This window comes from Myotis daubentonii, chromosome 2 (assembly GCF_963259705.1).
Source record: "Myotis daubentonii chromosome 2, mMyoDau2.1, whole genome shotgun sequence".
Classification (NCBI taxonomy): domain Eukaryota; kingdom Metazoa; phylum Chordata; class Mammalia; order Chiroptera; family Vespertilionidae; genus Myotis; species Myotis daubentonii.
In genome coordinates this window covers 193,424,171-193,448,023 of record NC_081841.1, presented here as the reverse complement: position 1 = coordinate 193,448,023, position 23,853 = coordinate 193,424,171, and the positions used below count along the sequence as shown (strand labels likewise).

Genomic DNA, 23,853 nt, shown 5'->3' with positions numbered 1-23,853 from the left:
AGGACCAAGGAGGCCGGCCTTAACCTGCACAGTAACTCGCAGACCCCCACCCTCCACAGGGCTGCCCGCCGACGCTGCACCACGCCAGCCCTCAGACGTCCAAACGCCAACACGAAGGCAGCTCCGAGACGCCAGACAGGCACCTGTACGCCAAGCACTCCACGTCAGAATCAGCTGTTTCTTATCAAGTCTTCATTATTTTTTAGACAGAATATGTAGCTACAATAAAAATGTTGGGTTAATGTGGTAACCCTAAGGCAGAAGCTATCTAACCAGACCCTAAATAATTTATCTCTTTCTATATAAACATCACTTTTCTTACTATAACTTATTTTTTCTATTAAGTTGATGAACTACCACCCATGTTAATATAAAGACTATCAATACGTTGATATAAAACATGACATGATAATGTACATCCTGGATGCTTGCTTCAAAAAAATGCAGTTTCTAAATTGTAAAAATAAATATATTAAAAAGCCACTCTTACTCTATATAAAACAGTCATGTGTTTCCTGATTTAGGGTGGAGAGGGGAATCAACTAAAAATATCAAACACCACTTTTTAAAAAATCCTCTTTTTAAAGTTTCCATTGCAAGTCAGGGAAATTACAAAACCGTTACAGAGGGACTGTTGCCTGAGAGCAGGCACAGTTTCAGGTCGTACGAACTAGAGGTAATTACAACCAGTAAACCTTCCCTTCACCAGCACAAGTCCTTCCTCCAGCACCAGGAACTCGTGTGAAGTCTGCAACTCCAGGCCTTTCGAAAAAACTGAAGTGAGAACAAGCCGTGTGAATGAAGCTGCTCTCACCAAGCGTCACCCACTTTTCACCCAAACCATTGCGAGAGGCCTGCGGCCCTTCCTGCAGGAGTGTCAGACACGTCGCCACAGACAGCTGCACCCAGACACCGGACAGGGAGACCCGTCAGCGTGAAACCCGGTTACAAACACAGTGTTTGCCGAGAGGATCAAAACCCTGTGAGAATTCTGGAAGGCCAACTGAGTCGTTATTTGCTGGGCAGCTCTACTACGTAAGACATGAGCAAGTGTTTCCTCACTGCTGACACAACCAGTAAGACTTTCTGAGCCAACCTGGCTGGTGTGGCCGTGTGGCTGAGTGTTGAGCCATGAACCAGGAGGTCCCTGTTCGATTCCCGGTCAGGGCACATGCCCGGGTTGCAGGCTCGATCCCCAGTAGGAGTGTGCAGGAGGCAGCTGGCCAATCATTCTCTCTCGTCGTTGATGTTTCTCTCTCTCTCTCTCCCCCTTCCTCTCTGAAATCAATAAAAACATATTAAAAAACGTTTTGAGCCACCTCAGAAATGTCACAGCAGAGGTCAGAAGTCAGATCCCCTCAGGTATGTCATGATAATGTAACACTGGAGGTCAGAGGTCCGACCTCTTTTCTTACCTTACCATCTTCTTTTTCTGAAAGTCAACCCATAAAATACGCCTCAACTGTGAGGATTCAGGAGAAAAGCAGGAAACACTCTCTCCCCGCACCATGGCCACAGGAGAGGAGGTGCTGCTTCGGTCTGCGGCCCTGGGACGTCCTCCTTGGGGCCACGCCATCCCTCGGGAAGCTGCAGGACAAGCTGGGGGCCCGTGGTGGGGTCCCAGCCCCCTACGCCTGGGCCTGACAACGTCTCCTCACTCCAGCAAAAAGCAAGACTAACAGGATAAAGTAACTTCTAGACAGTAATCCTGAATTAGAGAAACACAGCTTGTTTAAAATGCCCATGCGCGTTTTATTAATAAAAACTAACAGTGCCAAGTTAAACAAGTCAAACAATTAAAGTCTCTTTATATTCCATAAAATATTACAGAAAAGTTTATTTGTGTTTCAATAAAAAGACTATTGTTTTAGAACAGGCAGCTAACAGCAACTGTGCAGTTAATGGTTCTTCGTGGATAAATTTTAAAAGAAGCTACTGCCTGTCCTGAAATTCCTTTTCCTTTTTATAAAAAAAGAACTATTAAAAATGATTGACAAATTTTGAGTTAAAAAACTGTTAAAACATTCTCTATATTTAATTTCAACTTTATAATAGATTACAGGAAGATGCTCATGAAACAAATACAACATTTGTTTCAGTACATGTCTTTAAATGATAGACTTATAAGTATGTAAACAGCTATATAATAAAAAGTTCCCAAACGCTGCCTGTAAGAAATCAGGCAAATTTTACCATAAGCAAAAAACCATCCCAAGCTTTCCAGAGTTTTCACAGCTGCACCAGCACGGCAGTAAACTACCAAACCAAACACACAAACACAAATGAACAACTTTGAATGTTCGCTGCACCATAGACAAAAAAAAAAAAAAAGAAAAGAAAAGAAAGAGAGAAAGGGAAAGTATATGGAATCACACAGTCAATATAATTTAAGGGGAAACACATCATAATAGGCTTTGTGGTGCTCAATGTTGACAAGCAGCTCTGCCCTTGGCCTGGTTCTGCGGACGCCCCCGACTTTCACAAATGGGAACTCGGCCTGGAGCCTCACTCGCCGCCATGGGGTGGCACCATTCACCACGCGCTGCAAAGAAGTGGCCTTCGGGGTGGCCTCGACAGGAGGACGGCATTTTCGTTGATGTAGATGGAGCACAACTTCTTCAGCAAACTCAGCAAGAATTGTTAAGGGGCAAAAAGGAACTCCGAATTTTAAAAAAATAGAAAAATGAAAACACAAAACCCTACCAAGTAAAAGCCCTGCGCCAGCGACTAGAATCCACACACTGCAGCCCGTCTAAGACCCTGCAGAAAACAGCCCTCGCTTGCTTATCAGAGGTGCACGTCAAATGCAATAGCTTACCAATATCTTCTTGGGAGGAAGCCAAAAAGAAACAGGAAAGCCCACATTAAGAAAAGTTTCTCTTTCCTAAACATGTTTTCCTGAAGCTGAACTTGAGGGGAGCGGGGCCTGTGAGCACACACTTCAGTCTTCCTCGTCGTTTTCGTACTCCTCGTCCTCGTCGTCATCCTCCCCGACGTAGGACACGGGAGTCTCCACCCTGGACCCGCTGTACTGAGACCCGCTGGAGCTCGTGGCCAGCATCCCATCCGCACCGTTGGTCAAGTCACTGCAGGGACAGGAAATGACACAAGGGCATCAGTGACCCATATGTGTCGCCCGCGCCAAGGACAGGCATGCATCTCAGAGAGGTTTGGGTAGTTTCAGTTATACAAACAAAAGCAGAGAGTTTCCCACATCCACAACACCGAGTCCCCACACTGTTACTAGTTCCACCCCTTTCATACCCTCTCCCACCCAACTTCGTCCTCTTGAATATAACCAAGAAGACGAGGGGAAATTGGCAAGGCCACGATACTGCATCTCCCCCCCCCCCCGCCCCCACCCGCCGCCATTTATCATTACATCAGAAACAGAGTCCCAAAGCTATAAACTGAAAAGCCATTAGATCCTCTTTCCAGTCCTTTTACTTATGAACTCCTTAATCTCCAGGGAGGCAGAAAACGATTAGGAAAAAAGGGCCCCAAGGATGGCACGGGACCCTCCAAAACAAGGCTCCCTGGACAGCAGCGTGGGGCAGTGTGCCCATTATGTGTTGTGTACCTGTGATGGTAGGTGTGTGCATGTATATGCACGTATGTGTGCATGCATGTTTAATCACAACCTTAGGCCCCAACCTCAGCTCCTCTGGTGTCAACAGAGAGCCCAGGAAGCTGAGCTGTGACAGGGGAGTCTCATGCAGACACTCTCTCTGAAACCCATGCTTCCAGAGAGGTTCCAAGGACCCCCAGCCTTCTACAGTTTTATAAAATGGCATTTGCTGAAAGTCAGTGGAACTGGCCCTGGGCAGAGACCAAGGACCGAAAAGGGTAGGGGGAGCAGCTGGGCTGCACAGCCTCCCTCCTTGGGGGGAGGGGCGAGGGGGGGGGCGGGGGAGAGGGTCTGCATTATGCTCCTGGGAGCCTCAACCAGGAACATGTGAAAATTTGATGTCACAACTAAGGGGTGCAGGTATTGGCATCTGAAGCCAAAGGTGCTACCAAACAGTCCCCAAGACACAGAGTGCGCCCACAAAGAGTTGTCTGGCCCAAAATGTCAATAGTGCCACAAACGGCCTAAAACGGTAAGAGGCTGTAAGAGCTGGGATCCTGGTGAACGACTCCTGGGTTCAGTCACCACCCAGCATCCCAGCACAAAGCAAGTCAGACACCAAGGGTTAGTTACCATCCTGGGGCACCAACAGGGGATGGCCACGCCAGCCACGCAGAGGAGGGACAAATGCACAAATCCACCATGAATTGTGACATACTCCGGTTTGGGTCAAGGGTCATTTCAAGCCTGGCTGGCATGGCTTAGTGGTTGAGCATCAAGCTATTAACCAGTCATGGTTTGATTCCCAATGCCTGAGTTGGGAATGCCTGGGTTGCAGGCTTGATCCCCAGTGTGGGGTGTGCAGCAGGCAGCCAATCAATGATTCTCTCTCATCATTGACGTTTCTATCTCTCTCTCTCTCCCTCTTCCTTTCTCTCTGAAATCAATAAAAATATTTTTTAAAGAAAATAGCTCTACTTCTTTAAAAAAAAAAGTCATTTCAATTTTGTAGTACTTGAGTTGAGCAGCAAGAAAAGGATCCCAAGAAACATCAAGTATTGAAGGGAAGCCAATCTAGAATTTAAAATCTGATCCAGATCATGCAAATCCTAGCCTCCAAGAATACTTCCTGTAACTAACTCCAAGTTGCCCCAGAAGTGGCACAGAAAACCCGATTGAAGATACCAGAGCATAAAGACTCCATCAAAAAATTATTAGACTTAATACATGAATTCAACAATGTTGCAGGATACAGAATTAACGCCAAGAAATCTATGGCATTTCTATACACCAATAATGAATTTACAGAAAGAGAGACTAAAAAAGCAATCCCATTTATATATCGCACCAAAAAAATTAAGATACCTAGGAATAAACTTGACTAAGGAGGTAAAAGACCTGTACTCAAAAACTACAGGACACTGAAAAAAGAGATAGAGGAAGACATAAATAGATGGAAGAACATACCGTGTTCATGGATTGGTAGAATCAACATCATCAAGATGTCCATACTACCCAAAGCAATCTATAGATTCAATGCAATCCCCATTAAAATACCAAGAGCATATTTCACAGACCTAGAACGAACTTTCCAAAAATTCACCTGGGATAAAAAAAGAACCCAAATAGCTGCAGTAATCCTGAGAAAGAACAAAGTAGGTGGGATCTCAATACCAGATATCAAGCTGTATTACAAAGCCACTGTTCTCAAAACTGCCTGTAACTGGCACAAGAACAGACATATAGATCAATGGAATAGAATAGTGAACCCAGAAATCGACCCACACCACTATGCCCAATTAATATTCGACAAAGGAGGCATGAACATACAATGGAGTCAAGACAGTCTCTTCAATAAATGGTGCTGGGAAAATTGGACAGATACATGCAAAAAAATGAAACTAGACCACCAACTTACACCATACACAAAAATAAACTCAAAATGGATAAGACAGGAAACCATAAAAATTCTAGAGGAATCCACAGGCAGCAAAATCTCAGACATATGCCGAAGCAATCTCTTCACTGATACAGCTCCTAGGGCATTGGAAACTAAAGAGAAAATAAACAAATGGGACTACATCAAAATAAAAAGCTTTTGCCCAGCAAAGGAAACCATCAACAAAACAACAAGAAAGCCCACTGCATGGGAGAACATATTTGCCAATGTTATCACCAATAAGGGTTTAATCTCCAACATTTATAGGGAGCTCATACAACTTAACAAAAGGAATATAAACAACCCAATCAAAAAATGGGCAACGGACTTAAATAGATACTTTTTGAAAGAAGACAGAAGAAAGGCTAAAAGACATAGGAAAACATGTTCAAAGTCACTAATCATCCAAGAGATGCAAATCAAAACGACAATGCGGTACCATCTCACACCTGTCAGAATGGCTATCATCAACAAATCCATAAACGACAAGTGCTGGAGAGGATGTGGAGAAAAAGGAACCCTCATGCACTGCTGGTGGGAATGCAGACTGGTGCAGCCACTGTGGAGAACAGTATGGAGTTTCCTCAAAAAACTAAAAATGGAACTCCCATTTGACCCAGTGATCCCACTTCTAGGAATATATCCCAAGAAACCAGAAACACCAATCAGAAAGGATATATGCACCCCTATGTTCATAGCAGCACAATTTACCATAGCTAAGATTTGGAAACAGCCTAAGTGCCCATCAGCAGGTGAGTGGATTAGAAAACTGTGGTACATCTACACAATGGAATACTACACTGCGGTAAAAAGGAGTTCTTACCATTTGCAACAGCATGGATGGAACTGGAGAGCATTGTGCTAAGTGAAATAAGCCAGTCAGAGAAAGATAAATATCACATGATCTCACTCATTTATGGAATATAATGAACAACATAAACTGATGAACAAAAACAGATCCAGAGACAGAGAAGCATCGATCAGCCTGTCAAACCTCAGAGGGAAGGTAGGGGAGGGTGGGGGGTAAAGGGGAGAGATCAACCAAAGGACTTATATGCAAGCATATAGGCCTAACCAATGGTCACAGACAGGGGGGTGAGGGCATGAGTGGGGGGATGGGGGGTAATGTGGGGATAAGGACACATATGTAATAACTTAATCAATAAAAAAAATTTTTAAAAAAGGATGCAAAGAATAAAGCAAAACATATTGATGAGGGGAAAAAAGATACCAGGGCATGAAAGGGTCAGACTGCACTGGAGATGTGGCCATTGAACACTGGAAAACAAGGAGTTTGGGGGCACACAATGAATAAGTAACAAGTGCCCCTGTATTGTGGCAATATGCATCAGGAACCCACCCAAGGCCAGAGCTGCAATATATTCCAACATATATATGCACTAGAGGCCCAATGCTCAAAATTCATACAAGAGTAGGCCTTCGCAGCCACGGCGGCTGCCTCGATCCCTCTCTTGCAGCTGCAATTGCAACCCCAGCTTCGTCCAGAAGGTCATCCAGAAGGACGTCCATACGGCCGTTCAGTCGATTTGCATATTATGCTTTTATTATTATAGATTATTATAGATATATGTTAATACTTTTCACTGGTATTTGGTAAGGTGTACAATAAAAACTATTAAACACTGCACCCTTTAACAAAGTAACTCCACATCTGGAAAACCCAGCCTAGCAAAACAAGTCAGGAGGAGTGGAAAACTGAGCCATAAGGCTGCTCATTGCAGCTTTTCTTGTAACTGGAAACCACCTAAATATGCAACAACAGAAAGCAGGCCAGTAAATTATCATGCCTTCATAAAATATTGTATCATGCTACCATTAACGCTGGCTTTTCTTCTGAAATGGTAATGGCTTTACAGCCCTCATAAAAACTGATATGAGTCTCTGAAAAGTTCATCAATAAGATGAAATTTCATGAAGATGAAAGTTTAGAAAACACCCAAATTCCACCTTGAGGTAACCAATGCTTAGCATTTTACAGACTGACCCCTACATACACACACAGCAGGGGAGTGAGAATTAAACACTGAGCTGCCCTCCATCAAAATCTGACCGCATGCCAGACGCCCTATAAAGGACTCTGTCTCTTCACAAAGCCTTGCACAGATGAATGCTAGCCCATCGCCAGTTCCCATCTCCCGGCTGGGCTGCAGTGCCTGGGACCCCCCCCCCCCAGAGCGGACCCGGGGCCTCGCACCCTCGCTGCCTATGCCCAGCTCCCTCGGGACCACCCTGTGGCCTCGTCTGTGTCACACGGAAACCCAGAGTGCCCTGTTCAAAGGCTGTGGAGCACGGCCTCAAAGGCATGGCACACTGCAGTTTATTAGCTCAATCCCATCTCTGTTGAACCTCCAACCTGCTAATTTATCATATATTTTAAGAAATTAAACATTTATTAATACTTAGGATTAATATAAAGTAAGATGCATAATGTATAATGTTATACGATATAAAAGTTAATAAACGCATCTTTATCTTTAGAATACTAGGAGAAATGCTTAGGATGACAATTCTCTGTGGGACTGCCAGTCAAAGGATAAATGCACACGGATTTAAATAACAAAGCTTCATTAACAGAAAAAATACAACAGTAGAAAGCAAAGAGAAAAAAAGCAGAGAACAAAATTTTCTATGTACACTGAGACCTCAAGTGTGTTAAAACAGGGAAGAAATGACAGAGAAATACTGTCACTTGGGCTGCAGCAGTGGGGCTCAGGGGTGTGTGCCCCACTTCACTGTGTGCGACTTTTTAGGATGAAGAAATCAGTAAGAAAGCTTCTTTCCACTCAGGGGACAAGCTATGCGTGTGCGACGTGCCCTGGGGTGGGAGAGAGGGGTGACGCTGCTTCCAGGGCTCGGGCCCCACTGTCTGCACAGTAAGTCCAATTCCCAACAGCCGAGGAATTGAGGTTGTTTATATGAAAGCCGGGGAGCTTCCCGTTGCCAGGTGACAAGGTGCCCCCACCCCGCCCACCCAACCTGCCCAGAACTGCAGTCAGTCACCTGGCAGAAAGCCTTGTGCCGTTAGAGGTCGAAACCGCTGACGTGAGGAATACGCTGCCGAGTGATCCCTGAGCCATTTCTGAAATGAGAAGGAAGGTAAAGCAAACATCACGAAGCGGAGACCACAAGAAATGGGCGCCCGTGCTGAAACAAGAGGGCCTGGCACCTCTGACCGGCCCAGCGTTTTCTGCACTGCGCCACCCGCCACGAAGCAGCACTGCTCTTCCAGGGCGTGACCACGGGGCCAGTCCTCTGTAAGGAGGCTTGGAAGTCCTTAATTTTCGTGTAGTCACCAGTGACAACAAAGCTATTCCACTGAAACTTCATGTCGTCATACAGCAGAAAGCAGGAACTGAGAGCGAGGAGGACTGACATCTGCTTACTTTGCTGCAATGGCCTATCAGCTACCTCAGGAGACACATCCACACCTCTTAGACTCCTCAAAGAATTTCCTTCTCTTCCTTTTGGGGCCCTACCTGGAAGGTGAAGTCATGGCTCAACACCTTTATCGTATAAGCTGCATGGCCAAATCCACAAAATGCCACTTAGGCATTCCCAGCAGGGAGGGGCCTGCCAGATGGCCATCCTGCTGTCCACGCCCATTCCTGGGGTCCCCAAGACTCTCTCACGTCCCCACCTGTCCTTGCTCTTGGTGCTGCACACCTGAGCCATCCTCAGTAGAGGGCCAGGTGCCTGGGGAACTGTCCTCACTCTAGCCACTCGGCCACCACAGTTACGGAGGCCGACTGACCTGTCACATAGGGTTCCAGTGCTTTCGGCACCAAGCTTCTTGCCATTTTCAGGTCTTCAGCAGAGCAGCTTCCGGACTCCAGTCCATAGGCCATCCCCATGCGCTTCAGCACTTCTATGTCGTCATGGATTTCAAACGTGTTGTCAAAATTGAATAGATACTCGAATCTGGAGGAGAAAGTCCCTGTTAGAAAAGTGCCAACTGCAAGACGGAGACGGCCATGCTTGGTTCAGGGCTCTGACCATTCCGCAGGTGCCCTTCCATCTGGCGTCTTCACAAAATCCATCAACTCAGAAACAATGACCCGAGAGGCTCAGGCAGCATCGCTAACCACCGTCCACACTCTGCGGGCACATCCCGGCAGGCTGGTCTACCCTCAGCTCTGCCTGCCTGCCCCACAGGACCAGCAGTGAGCACCCTCTACTGGTTGTGCTATGTCTGAGCTGCTCTCCTAACAATGATCCTAACAGGTGCGATTTACTTTCCTTCTCAAAGAGAGATGCCTGCCCAGCCATGGTGGCTCAATGGTTGAGCGTCTACCTATGAACCAGGAGGTCACAGTTGTATTTTTGGTCAGGGCACATGTCCAGCAGGGGCAGAAGGCAGGAGGCCGCAATCAATTATTCTCTCTCATCATTGAGGTTTCTATCTCTCTCTCCCTCTCCCTTCCTCTCTGAAATCAATAAAAAATATATTATTTAAAAATGAGAGCGATACCTAATCAGGGAAAAGCAAATTTCTAAATTAATTATGCTAAAAAGATTATATTTAAAAATTATAGATACTTATATAAATAAATTGACCAGCAGTTAACACCAATGACTGTGGCATTCTTCACTTCTGACCTGAGACTCCCAGCTGAGACCATGGGGCCAACAGACAACCTTGTACCTACTTGTCATTAGAAATGCTGCAGTCGATGACGGTCTTCTTGCTGGTGTTCACAATGATGAAAGGCAGGTGGATGACAGAGTTGGGCGGAGGTGGCCGGTTGGCCTGCTGCTCTGCCTGGCGGTTTCTCTGCACCAGATTCTTGAAGGCAATTTGCTAAAAAAAAAAAAATGAGCAATCAACACATGACTCATATCAGTCGCCACCAAACCTAACACCTTCTCCCCCGGCATCCTCAAAACCCCTCCCTGTGCCCTACAGGACAGCAAGAGGGTCTGGGCTCGCCTTGGGAGATCAGAGAAAACTGAGGGGCTGAAGGCCCCGGTGAGCTGCCCAGCAAGGAAATGCATCCTAAAAAACCAAATCCCCCGAGAACCGAGACTGCCGAGACCCACACTCACACCATTTCGACAGAAACACCCTCACAGAGAAGGAGGAGGAGAAACGTGTCTATTCTGGAGGTTATGGTCCGCCCACCCGTCTGGGGAGGGGTCTGCGAGTGCCCACGCCTGTCCCATCCACGTGTCACGCCTTAGAAGGCAGACGTTCAGTTGTGGACCTGTAGCTTCCCGGGAAAGCAGAAACGCTCGATGGACCTGCTGGCAAAGGGTGTCGCCTCTGGGGACATGGGTCCTTATTTTAGCCTAAAGCCAGAAAGCCAGGGCCTTGGGCCCTGAAATGACGTTTACCTTCAAGATAATTTTCTTACTGTTAATGTAAAGCCAGGAGGATCCCCTCCCTCCCCAGCCAGCCTTCTGCCGAGCTGCCCAGCACTGGGACCAGGAGCTCCAGGCAGGCCTAGTGGGAGAGAGGCAGCGACCTGGATTTTTTTTTTAAGTAGCTATGAAGTGCTATGGATGCAGAAAAAGAAAACAATTCATTCTGGAGGGGACAACTGAGTGGAAGAACTTGGAAGTCCAGAGGGGCCACTGCCTGGAGCAACCTCCTGTCCCAGCAGAATCTGTGACCATTTATTTGCTCTTCCACTTCCCAAGTCCCCTCTGCCCCGCATCCCTGGCTGTGACCACTTCTCCCCCTGTCAAAGCACCCCTTAAGCTGGTCCCCCTCTTTTGAGGGCAATGGAGTAACCCAGAGTACAGTAAGGCCTCCCCATGCTGAGCGTGCCTGGCCTGGGCGAGGCACACACCCTTTGCAGTGGACCCTGGGCTCGCTGGACGCTGGGGCAGATGTACCAACCCCCACAGTGACCCCTCCTGGACTTCTCCCATGTCCTGAGATCTCCAAACTCAGCTGCTAGGCCTGTCCTCAGACCCCACCCCCACCCCCAAGGGTCTCGCTACCACAGCTTCTAATACCCCTGACCCTCTGGTTTTTGGACACATGTTCCCAAGGCTCCACAGCGGCCTCCAACCTGACCACAAGGCCCATGGCCTTGCTGCCCTTGGGGTCCACAAATATCTCAATAAATTGCTGCTAAGCCATCCTTCCCTTTACTGACCAATCACCACTTCTGCTGGCTGCTGGCCCCGTGCCCCAGGCAGCGACCCCAGCACTGTGCTGCCTCAGTCTAAGGACCAGCCAGTCCCCCTCCACCAAGATGCTTACACATATGTTTGAGTATTTGCTTCTAACCCAGAACATGCATCCTCAGGACCCTACAGGGGTGAGGCTGATGCTCAGGGATCTCTCTGCAGGCCCAGGGGATGCCCACGCAGCTCACTGTCCACCTATGTCTGAGAGGACAGGAAATGGGCACATTGACACCTGTTCTCTGACCATGTGTGCTGACCTCTGACCAGTAACTGCCACCTCAGGCTCACTCTGCATCTCACACCCCTGGGTCTGGGGTCTGGTACTCAGAGCACACTTTACACACACCCCAGAGAATTTGTACATGCTCCCTTCCTGAGGGGCTATCACTCTGCCATTTGGACACTCTGTGACAAGTGAGGCACTCACTCATGGTCACACTCACACATGCATGCATGCTCACACATTGCTCTTACATGCTCGCATACTCTCACAAGCATGCACACACTCACGCTCACACAATCTGTGGCCACAAAGCCCATGTTCATGATCGTTCGTATCAACGACACACTCACAGGATGAGCCCAGTGAATATTTATGAAATTCACATCCAAAACCTCAAAGCAGAGATTTTATTCACCATGTAGGAATAGAATGAGTTGCAAGTTACTAAAGACATTAAAATTACCTTGCCTCCAAAGATAAGCCTTTCATTACCTGTAGAATAAGTTCTTGAAGTTGAGACTGTTTCTGTTTTATTCTTTCAAGTCTTCTTTGTCTCTCTACCTTCAAAAACAAACCACCAATACGAGAAGTCATCGCAATTGGTTTAATACAGCAGAGTTTAAAGCCCGTATCAACACAAGGTCACCCAAGCAGGCTCCTGAAGAATGTGTTCACCCTGAATCTAATGATGGAAAGCAGACCAATCTAGAGCATGGCACATGAGACAAGAAACAGGCAAGTTTTTCTTCAATCCAAAATCTGCATACTTTTCTCCCGTCTTCCCTCACTTTCTGCATATGGCTATAGTATATTTTTAAAATCCGGGTCCTGACAGGATAGCTCAATTAGTTCAAGCGTTATCCCTATATGCCAAGGTTTCGGGTTTGATCCCCAGTCAGGTCACATACAAGAATCAACCAATGAGTGCATAAGTAATTGGATCAACAAATCAGTGTTTCCATCTCTCTCTCTCTCTCTCTCTCTCTCTCTCTCTCATACAAGAATCAACCAATGAGTGCATAAGTAATTGGATCAACAAATCAGTGTTTCCATCTCTCTCTCTCTCTCTCTCTCTCTCTCTCTCTCTCTCTCTCTCTCATACAAGAATCAACCAATGAGTGCATAAGTAATTGGATCAACAAATCAGTGTTTCCATCTCTCTCTCTCTCTCTCTCTCTCTCTCTCTCATACAAGAATCAACCAATGAGTGCATAAGTAATTGGAACAACAAATCAGTGTTTCCATCTCTCTCTCTCTCTCTCCCTCTCTCTCTCTCTCTCTCTCTCAACTCAATATATAAATTTTTTCAAATTATTAAAAATCCCCAAAGTTAGGATTCAGAACTGACCTACACTAGAGTTCACTGCCCTCACTGGTCCAACCACCCCCCCACCCACAGTGAGGGTCTGCAGAGCCCACACAGACGGGACAGCCCACCAACGTCAGAGACCCTGGGAAACCAGGACAAACCTGTCCACCTGGTCCAGGCCAGGCACAGACAGCGTAAGACCCTTAGCAGCACCAAGGCTACAGACAAAAACGCCTGCTTTGGAGGAATGATTCTACCTGGACACATGAACACAAAAGGTTAGCTGCGTACCTCTAAATTCTGACATTCCTGAGCTGAGTTGGTGGGCAAACCAATCCATTTGATTTCCTTCTTCTCCTTGGAGATGATGTTCATGGCCATCAGCACATTTAAGGCATCATAGACTCGCCGTCTTATGTTCTTCTGATCATAAGCCTGGGGAAGGGGAAGCAGGAGTTTTCCACATGATCCAGGACAGCTCACAGATCAACGTTAAACGTTAGACCCTGAACTCAAGGAAGTGCACTGTCAATCTGCTGTGTGTCAAACAAACCCACGGCAGCAGCCGGCACCACTCCTAACCCATCTCACTGAACCAGCCAGGCCAGGCCAGTAGGCATTTCTGCAGGCAGAGCTAGAACCACACACAAAATCATTTAGGGATCATGGGGCATCATATCTGCAAATGGGTCAGAAAAAATTCCTTTGTACTGTTCTCGGACCTCTCTGTACACCTGAAGGTGTCTCAAATAACACAGTGGGCTGTGCAGTGCTGGGGTGCCTGTAACTCCTGGCCGCCCCGTACCCACACCACACAAACTTACGGATTCGTTTGGTAAGATGTGGTTATCGGCGGCACTGAACTCTGCGACCAGCTCGTCGGCCACCTCATTATAGGACGTGGTTCCCTTCCTCTGCACCTTCTCACAGACCTTCATGGAGAAGTGCCTCAGGCCCTTACCGTTCTTCTCGCCTTTCCTGTTGCGTTTCCTTCAAAAATACAAAGGAGAGGTAATGCCCTTAGCATTCGTAGAGGCAGCCTCGAATTAAGACACGTTTACCTTAAGGGGCTAGCAACCTACACAAGGGCCCGAGTCCCGTGGGTGCTGGAGCTCACGCCACAGGCCGCAGGGGAACCTGGCTCTGTCTCCGAAGAGCACACTCAGCACCACCAGTGGGTGTCCGACGTTTCCTCTCTTTCTTCAGAGGCCAGACCTCACGTCTGTATCTTCAACTCAGGGAAGATGGGGCAGACGCCCAAAGGGATGGGACCCAGTACCTATCTGATCTGTACCCATACACTAAACACTGCTTCTTCAAACAATGTCCATCAACATCAGGAATTATGAAAATTTTACTGCAAATTTAGGACTTTTTAGGGCAAATTTAAGCTAACAGACAAGGGGAGTGCTGAAGACCGGAGTGTGCTTCCAATTAGGAGTGAACCCAAATGTCTGAACTTTAAGTCACCACGTTAAGGAAAGGGCAGTTCTGAGTTTCTAACTGGATGACTTTGAGGACTGATGATTTTTGCTTGAGAACCAAAATAGACATGATTTTATAGCTTTGTCTCTTTGTCAGTGTTTAAAGAAAGTCGCAAAGCTGACCTTCAAATAAAACTGTTCTCAAATTGGTTTGCTTTAGTGGAAGAAAGGATCAAAGTGACAGTGTGGTGGGGCCGTCCGGTGGGACCAGCGCCATGAAAAGGCAGCTCCATGTGGCTGCAGCGGGTGAAGCTGCTGCGAGTCCATCACATTTACACGTCATCCCCTGAAAGTTACTTTCCAGTGCAGACAAGGGAAAGTGCCAGGGTTACACTGTGCTGAAGGTCAGCTCCCTCCTCTTCTTCCCCCAAAGCTGACCACACCTTAGAGTGTAGCATAGCCATCATCCCAACTACTGGGGGCAGCTCTCCCGCCCGTCACAGTATAACCATCACCCCAAAACTACTGGGGGCAGTTCTCCCACCCTCTACAATATAACCATCACCCCAAAACTACTGGGGGCAGTTCTCCCACCCTCTACAATATAACCATCACCCCAAAACTACTAGGGGCAGCTCTCCCGCCCTCCACAATATAACCATCACCCCAAAACTACTAGGGGCAGCTCTCCCGCCCTCCACAATATAACCATCACCCCAAAACTACAGGGGGCAGCTCTCCCGCCCTCCACAATATAACCATCACCCCAAAACTACAGGGGGGCAGCTCTTCTGCCCTTTACAGTATAACCATCACCCCAAAACTACAGGGGAGAGGCTCTCCCGCAGCCTGACCTCCTTTACGAGGAAAAGCGTGCCTTGACTACACATCTCTTCTGGGCACACATTGGGCATTTAAAATCCTCTGGCATGACGATCAGCCCCTACGGCCACAGAGAGCTAGGGGGTTACAATTCTAGGCAATGTGCTCACCCGGCAGACCAAGGTGAGGGGTCTGAAGGCTGGTTCTGTGAGACAAAGTGAGTGTTAGGGGTGTGTGGGCTTCCTACCACGATAGTGTTTGGCGCTGCAGGTCTCTGAGGCGTACCAATTACCTACAGTCAGAAAAGACAATTCAGAACACAATCAGATATCTCCCACATACGACACTGCCATTTTATCATTTCTCATTACCTACAGCCGCTGGTGAATGGCAATGGCCACAGATATCAGAGAGAACAGTGACAATGTGAGTAACCCAACAGACGACCCTTTGAACTATTGACGATGTGGCCACACTATTCTGAACGTGTCTTTATTTCCCTTCGTCAACCTCAGGCATCTTCTCTAGTTACACAACAGCAGCAGGAAACATCAGGCAGCACAAACAAGCCAGCAGAACAGCGTGCACCTCCGGAGCTGGTGCATTTAGCTGTGAGGCGTGTAAATCACATGTCCCAGGTACAGAATTCTGGGGGGGACTCAGCACATTTCTATTTTCCCTCTTTTACTTCCCTTTTCATGATATAGATAAGGATAAAAATCTATCCTTCAGGGGCGCTAAAATGAGGCCAAAACCAGAAAACCGCTCTCAGAAGAAAAGGAACACAGGGCGACTCTGGTGCACCGTTAGCTTGTCCGAGTGCAGGAAGCCCATCCCAATGGTGGTTTTGTGGGGGGAACCCAGGCACCCCACAGAGCACAGGGCAGGGGAAAGGGAAACGATCAGCATTGGGAACAAAGGCAAGGGGTCTCAATGCCCACAGCACAGCCTGGGACAAGCCCATGTCTTAGGGTGACAGGGCCAACATGCCCCTCAACAGCTGTCTGAGCACGCAACACCCATCTCTTCACCAAAGGAAGGGAAGCCTTGCTTCATCTTTTAACAAGCACTTAGAACGGTGGTCCTATCAACTAACATTAAAATATTAACTTGGGGGACATGCAGACATTGTACAGCCAAGTAAAATTCCAACTTTTCTGGCAAATACTGTATGAACTCATTTATATGTGGAATCTAAAAAAATAAACAAAAAAAACACCCCACTCAAGCTCAGAGGTGGGGGGGCGGTGGGCAAAATGAATGAAAGGGGTCACAAGGTACAAGCTTCCAGCTATAAAATAAATGTCATGGGGTAATGTACAGCACAGTTAATAATGCTGCACTGCATATGTGAAAGATGCTAACAGATCTCGAAAGTTCTCATTACAAGAAAAAAATGTCTAACTATATATGATGGCCAATATATAGACTTACTGTGGTGACCATTTCATAGTGTATACAAATATCAAATCGTTATGTTGTACACCTGAAACTAGTATACTGTTGTATGTCAATTATAGTTCAATAAGTAAAATCTAATTTCAATTTCTTCAAAGATACTGTTGTCTGACTCTCTCAAAACTGATAAACTGGCCCAGGAAATCATTCAGAAACACTTTCTGAGTTACTACACAGCCAAGCGCCTCAGCAACCTGATGTCACTGAACATGTTAACATCAGGCACCAAATGCTAGGGCAGCCTCACCCACGGGCAGAGGGTCAACCGTGGCCTTAGGGACTTGCTGTGGCTGCCGCCTGGCTATTTTAAGCTGGACGCTCCTTCTAGTCCCCTTCTTAGCGGGATAAGTGTGTTACCTACGGTGGCCCTGGGGCAGCTGACCGGGCACTTTGTAAATTATCCCTAAGCCCAGGTCACCTGTCAATGTTAATGATCCACAAAACACGGAAAGAAAGACAGCTCAAGTGAATGTTATTCTTTTCATTCACATTTCCAATGACAAGCGCTTCATCACAGTGTTTTTCAAACTGTAGATCACCCTCACTCAAAAGCCATGAAGTCAAATAAATCAGTGAATTTTCTGAAAAAATTAAACAGGACAGAGAAGATAAATCTCCCAGAGAGGAGGAATGCCTTGCGAAACTTTTCTGTTAAAAAGGTGCGTGCATTTACCATGTACGGGGCGCTGGGTCACAGTGGGGAATGCACACCTGCTAAGGCCCGTGGTCCAGTTTGGGAAACATGGAGACCTGTCACTCACATTTTCCTGGACCCCGTTGGTTACATTCCCAGGAGAGTGGATTTAGGATACCACCTAAATGGGCGGGCACCAGCAAGGCTAACTGGCCTCACGTGCTGCAGCTCTGCTCAGAAGAGGGCTACCTAACTTCAGGGTCAGTGCCCCACCGGACACTCGGGCTGGGCCCTGAGACCAATGCCCTCTCTATTGTCCTCTCCCTAACCTGCGTCTCTTCCTCAGACCAACTGTTCTACAATGAGAACGGAAAGCCAGAGGGCCAGGCACACAGCAAGGGCTCAATAACTGTTCACTGTGCGACAGCCTTCCTAAATGATAGGCTAGGTGAGCAAGGAGGGCTCCTTGCACCCACTGGCATCACCCACATCTTCGTGGAGGAGTGGAGGCCAGCAGCACCTGCGGGTTTTCTCTCTTTGCTTTTTTATTTTCACTATTTTACATGGAGATTTGGCCCCATGGGGAACACCTCCATCTGGGCTGTGAGCCGAACACCCAGACCACCGATTAGGTGATGTGGAAAAACCAAACAAGCCTCAGGTTACATTTCCACTCACATGAAGTTCAAAGAAGTCTCACCTCTCATGTCAGAATCAGCCAGTCCTTTCTTTTAATTCCTTGGTATATAACGTTTTAAGAGACATTTGCAAAGTATAGGCTTTAATTCACAGTCCTGGGGTTTTGCAAAGGATAAATTACCACTACTAGCTCCACCCCAAACAGCTTGATTCAAATCAGTGATTTAACTTTTGGACTGACAAAGTTTAGGGTGCACCAACAGAAAATCTCCCCGTTATTTTCTTCCCAACTATTTACACTTAATAAAAATAGAACTGTTCCTATAATTAATGAGGTACTCCCAAGCTAAATTCTGCTATAATATACAGTACTTTAAAATGTTAATTATAAATTAGAACATAAAATGGAATTATTAGCTTACACCAAAACGACATTTACTGAAAAACTATGATGTACCAAATGTGTCTACAAACTACTTGCTTTGAAAAAAAAAAAAATCACAGCCATTTAGCTAAGCAAACATGGCCAAATTTTATTGAGGGGCTAAGTGACAGGGAGCAATTATATACCTGCCAAGGGTGATCACCCGGAAATGGGGGCCTGGGATGTGAACAAGCTCAGGTGGGTGGTAACACCCTTCTCTTCTCATGGGGGCGCATGGCCCAGGAGTAGGAATGACTTCAGCCTAACCAGAGTCTCAGCGGAAGAGGGGGAACTGTTCGGATGGGGGTGGGGGGGCAACATGGGGTAAGGGGCCCACACAGTCCTGGGAGAGCAGGTCCACCTCTGGCCCCCTCCCATGGAACTGGGAAGGGCAAGGACACACCTGTCACACAGTACCCTGATAGCCTGCCTCAGAGACCTAACCCCACGTGACCTGAACACGGACACCACCCTCGTTTCCCTGGCAGGTAACATCCACCCTAAGGAGCGCCAGAGCCAAGGTGCAGCCAGCCCCCACACAACTCCATGCCGCTCCACCTGAGCTCTCCATGGCACACCTAAGAAACCTGCAGGGCAGATCCAGGACCAGCAGGGAGCACGTAGCGACAGGGCAAGCTGCCTGGCCTGGGCTGAGTCCCACCGTCCCCCGCACAGAGGGGAAGGCCAGCCAGCAGCCGAACACAGAAGCATGGGGGAGACCACCTGTGATCTCCGAGGAAGGCGACCGTCCTAGCATTGCGAGCATTCGACAGGAAACTGCAAAAGCAAACCTCACATTCCAAACCCCAAGCTGGAACCTAAGGGTCACGGTCCCGAACCCACAGGCCCACCCTACCTGGGGCCCCTTACCACTTGCTGTGTAATGTTGACATTGGATGACTGTCCGAACGTTTTTGGCAAGAGCTGCTTCCCAAGCGTGTTTACTGTGGAGGGGTGAACAGCTACTAAGGACACAACACCTGCAACGCAAGGAAACGAGAGGTTAGCTCTTTGCTGAATTAAGGCTAATAGTGAGTTTCAGGTCAGTGATGCTTCTAATTAGAAAGTCCTTCCCCACTTTTATCATTTTAGATCTATGGATCAATAACACACACCTTTACTAGGCTCAACTCTCATTTAAGGGGGGCTGATGGACACAGCGGCTTGCTCTCCCTACAATCAGCCCCTCTCTGGGGCTGGGGCTCAGGTGCCCACAGGCTTTATTACCAACCTGCCCCAAACCCCTGTCAGCCCATCTACAGAATGTGCTGGTGGGACTACAAGCTGTAGAGATAACAGCTCTTAAAAGGCTCGAATTCTATGACAATCACAGAATAGAATACGCTCAGGTGAGAGCTCCAATGACTTCCGGGCCTTTACCACATGAGAAGAGGAGAGACTCCTGTTCCGGTCATGCCTCGAGACCCTTCTGGTTTCCCGAAAGCAGACCAGCTGGGAGCCACCTATCCTCTCGGGGTTTGGAAGTGGTGGTTCTGCAACCAGGCCTCACACGGGGCCGGCATGCCATTTTCCTTCATTTCCACCCAGTTCAGCATCACGACGACCTCCACATAACCAGTGAGGCATCGTCTTCAATGTAGCCTGGCCCAAAGTTTCACTGAACCCTTTACAATCCATGCATTTTAAAGAAGAGACCTCTTCAAAATTCAATAACCAATGAATTCTGCTGCTACATAGAAACACATTAATTTCTCTTTAATAACTGAAATTGACCAGCTGATTAACCTGAATATCTAACCAACAGAAACATATTTAATTTACTTTCTGTAAATAAGTATCTGTTTTGAATTTTTTATGTTCCTCTAAAAATAGAGATCTGCAGGGTGGGACAAAAGTAGGTCTACAGTTGTGAGTACACGAAACACAGAGTTTGCTCTTATATTATTATTATTAAGTACTAGAGGCCCAGTGCACAGATTCCTGCACCAGTGGGGTTCATTGCACCGGTGCACAATTGGGGCGGGGAGGGACTACAGGAATTGCTCCAGGGCGTGTCCAGCCCTTCTCGCCCAGTCCCGATGGGGCCTACTGGTCGGAGCATCTGCCCCCTGGTGGTAAATGCATGTCATGGCTGCCAGTCAAACAGCTGAACCATCAAACGGTCACTTAGGCTTTTATATATATAGACTAGAGGCCCGGTGCACGAAATTCGTGCACGGGGAGGCGGGGTGTCCCTTGGCCCAGCCTGCACCCTCTCCAATCTGGGACCCCTCGAGGGATGTCCGACTGCCCATTCAGGCCCGATGAGGCCTAAATGGACAGATGGACATCCCTCACAATCCAGGACTGCTGGCTCCCAACCACTCACCTGCCTGCCAGCCTGATCACCCCCTAACCACTCCCCTGCCAGCCTGATCGACGCCTTACTGCTCCCATGCCGGCCTGATTGCCCCCAACTGCCCTCCCCTGCAAGCCTGGTCCCCCACAACTGCCCTCCCCGGCAGGCCTGGTTGCTCCCAACTGCCCTCCCCTGTCAGCCATCTTGTGTCCACATGGGGGCGGCATCCTGTGTGTTGGAGTGGTGGTCAATTTGCATATTACCTCTTTATTATATAGGACTAGGGGCCCGGTGCACAAAATTCGTGCACTTCGTGTGTGTGTGGGGGGGGTGTCCCTCAGCCCAGCCTGCCCCCTCTCACATACTGGGAGCCCTCAGGCGTTGACCCCCATCACCCTCCAATCGCAGGATCGGCCCCTTGCCCAGGCCTGACGCCTCTGACAGAGGCGTCAGGCCTGGGCAGGGGACCCTCATTTCCCCCCATCACTGGTTCTGCCCCCAGCCCAGGCCTGATGCCTCTGGCCCAGGCATCAGGCCTGGGCAGGGGACCCCCAGACCCCTCCGATTGCTGGCTCTGCCCCTTGCCCAGGCCTGATGCCTCAGCCAGAGGCGTAGACCCCCATCACCCTCTGATCACCTGATAGGCCCCTTGCCCAGGCCTGACGCCTCCGCCAGAGGTGTCAGGCTTGGACAGGGGACCCCCACCTCCCCCCGATCACTGGCTCTGGCCCCCGCCCAGGCCTGAGGCCTCTGGCCCAGGAATCATGCCTGGGCAGGGGACCCCCATCTCCCTCTGATCGCTTGCTCCACCCCCCGCCCAAGCCTGACGCCTCTGACCCAGGCTTCAGGCCTGGGCAAGGGGACCATCATATCCCCCCCAACCCCCGGCTCAGCCCCCCGCCCAGGCCTGATGCCTCGGCCAGAGGAGTTGACCCTCATCACCCTCCGATCACCAATCACCGGATCGGCCCCTTGACCAGGCCTGAGGCCTCCAGCAGAGGTGTCAGGCCTGGGCAGGAGACCCCCAGCTCCCCGCGGTTGCAGGCTCCGCCCCTGCCCAGGCCTAACGCCTCTGGCTGAGGCGTCCGGCTTGGGCAGCGGGGACCCGCAGCTGCAGCGGCCCCGCGATCGTGGGCTCCGCTTTAGGCCCAGGCAAGGGACCCCTAGCTCCCAGGACTGCCAGCTTCGACCGTGTCCAGCTCCCATCGCTGGCTCCACCCCTACTTCCTGCTATCACTGGCCAGGGCGGCAAAGGCGCCTGATTCTCCGATCATGGCTGGGGGGCAGGGCAAAGGCGGCCCCAGGGCCGCCTTTGCTCTGCCCCCCATCTCTTAGCTCCCCCCTGGGTTTCTGATCACTGTCAGTGGCAGGGGGCTTCTTTCTGCTTTCCCTTTCGCCTCCCTGCATTGTGCCTACATATGCAAATTAACCGCCATCTTGTTGGCAGTTAACTGCCAATCTTAGTTGGCAGTTAATTTGCATATAGCCCTGATTAGCCAATGAAAAGGGTATCGTCGTACGCCAATTACCATTTTTCTCTTTTATTAGTGTAGATTATATTATTTTCCATACAACTGTATATCTTAACAAAAGCAAACATTTTGAATATTGTTTTAGATATGTTAAAAATACTTCAAAAGACAAAAATAAAGTTATTCTATTTTACACCGAGATTTAAAGTACAATTAAATATATTACTTTTCAGATTCACACATATGGATTAATAACGAATAAGTTTCTAAAATACTAAATTGATTCATTGTAAAAGGTAAGATTAGTTTTGTTTTGTTTTAATGTGCAAGTGATTCTCTAATGTTCAGTGAATTTGAAGAAAGAAAAGAGATTACAGTCACTGCCAACATCAGCAGCTCAGGCAGTGCTTATGACATCATTGTTTTAAAGCTTGCTTTGCACATCAAACTTATGGAAGTCAACACATCAATAGACAGGCCCAGGCAGTCATCTTCTCGTGCTAGACCTGGTCCAGCCACACCTGCCGCCCACTACACGGCATAGCACATACCACCCCAGAACCACGGTTACTGTCTTTCCATAAAATAGCAAGCTCAGAGCCCCAATCTGGGACTCTCACTTTATGCCCTAGCCAGGGACATGAGGAGGTTTCAGGGCAATGGCAGATTTTCGAGGCAGAAGTGGGTGGGGCCAGGGCTCCCTTCTTCCATCTGCTTGCTGACACTATCTGTCGTTCCCACCAGGGTTTCTCCCTTGTGTTTTTATTGAGAAACTCTTCAAATATAAAGAACTGTTTTTGCAAACAGTCTTACTCCAGTACACCTAGAATTATTATTACCGTTTTATTGTATTTGCTAAAGAGACTTGAGCAGTAGAGCTAACCTTACACTCCCAGACTGCCCCACCTCTCCCCGACCGGGCCCTGCCTGCTCCCCAATGGGCCCTGCCTGCAAATATCACTGCTTGATGGATGCATTCAGTCCATTTCATACTGTCCACATATGAATCCAAGAAAAATGTCTGTGTGACCCTTTTAAATTTTAGAAAATGACATATATTCAAGGAATTCTGCAACTCTGTTTACACTGTTTTTGAGACTTATCCTTAGAGAGATCTACTTGATTTCCTTCAATGATGTAATGCTATTTCATCTATTTATACCTAGATGTCATACGAAAACACCCTCAGTATGTCACTACTAAAACACGGCAGTTAATTGGGGCCTCCCAGGCGTTTTCTCTCATGAAGATGTGCCAAGGTCCCAGATGGCCTTCTGTATTACAGGCTTCACCGCAGTACCTCCACGTGGCCGTCCTGTGTGCACGCACGCACACACCCACATGCACCATAAACACATACATGCCAACACACACACCAAACACACCACAAATGTGTACACACACACACACACCACAAACACATACATGCAAACACACACACCACAAACACACCACAAATATGTACACACACAAACACATACATGCA

The 23,853-nt window shown here is 48.1% G+C and overlaps 1 protein-coding gene across 2 annotated transcripts in view; it reads right to left on the bottom strand.

Annotated features, from left to right (window-relative positions):
* Window positions 1-2,804: 2,804 nt before the first annotated feature.
* The window catches only part of TFDP1 (transcription factor Dp-1), a 49,190-nt gene continuing 28,141 nt past the window's right edge, over window positions 2,805-23,853 (bottom strand). Inside the window, exons 4-12 of one of the 2 annotated variants that reach the window (XM_059685196.1) lie at window positions 19,467-19,576; window positions 15,612-15,733; window positions 14,020-14,185; window positions 13,487-13,630; window positions 12,379-12,447; window positions 10,175-10,326; window positions 9,280-9,446; window positions 8,529-8,607; window positions 2,805-3,086 (exon numbers count right to left, since the gene is read on the bottom strand). In XM_059685196.1, the coding sequence (XP_059541179.1) occupies window positions 2,942-3,086; window positions 8,529-8,607; window positions 9,280-9,446; window positions 10,175-10,326; window positions 12,379-12,447; window positions 13,487-13,630; window positions 14,020-14,185; window positions 15,612-15,733; window positions 19,467-19,576 (1,154 nt within the window). In that variant the 3' untranslated portion in view covers window positions 2,805-2,941. Of the gene's footprint in view, window positions 3,087-8,528; window positions 8,608-9,279; window positions 9,447-10,174; window positions 10,327-12,378; window positions 12,448-13,486; window positions 13,631-14,019; window positions 14,186-15,611; window positions 15,734-19,452; window positions 19,577-23,853 lie in introns of both variants that reach the window. The other variant, XM_059685197.1, reaches the window with a different exon arrangement.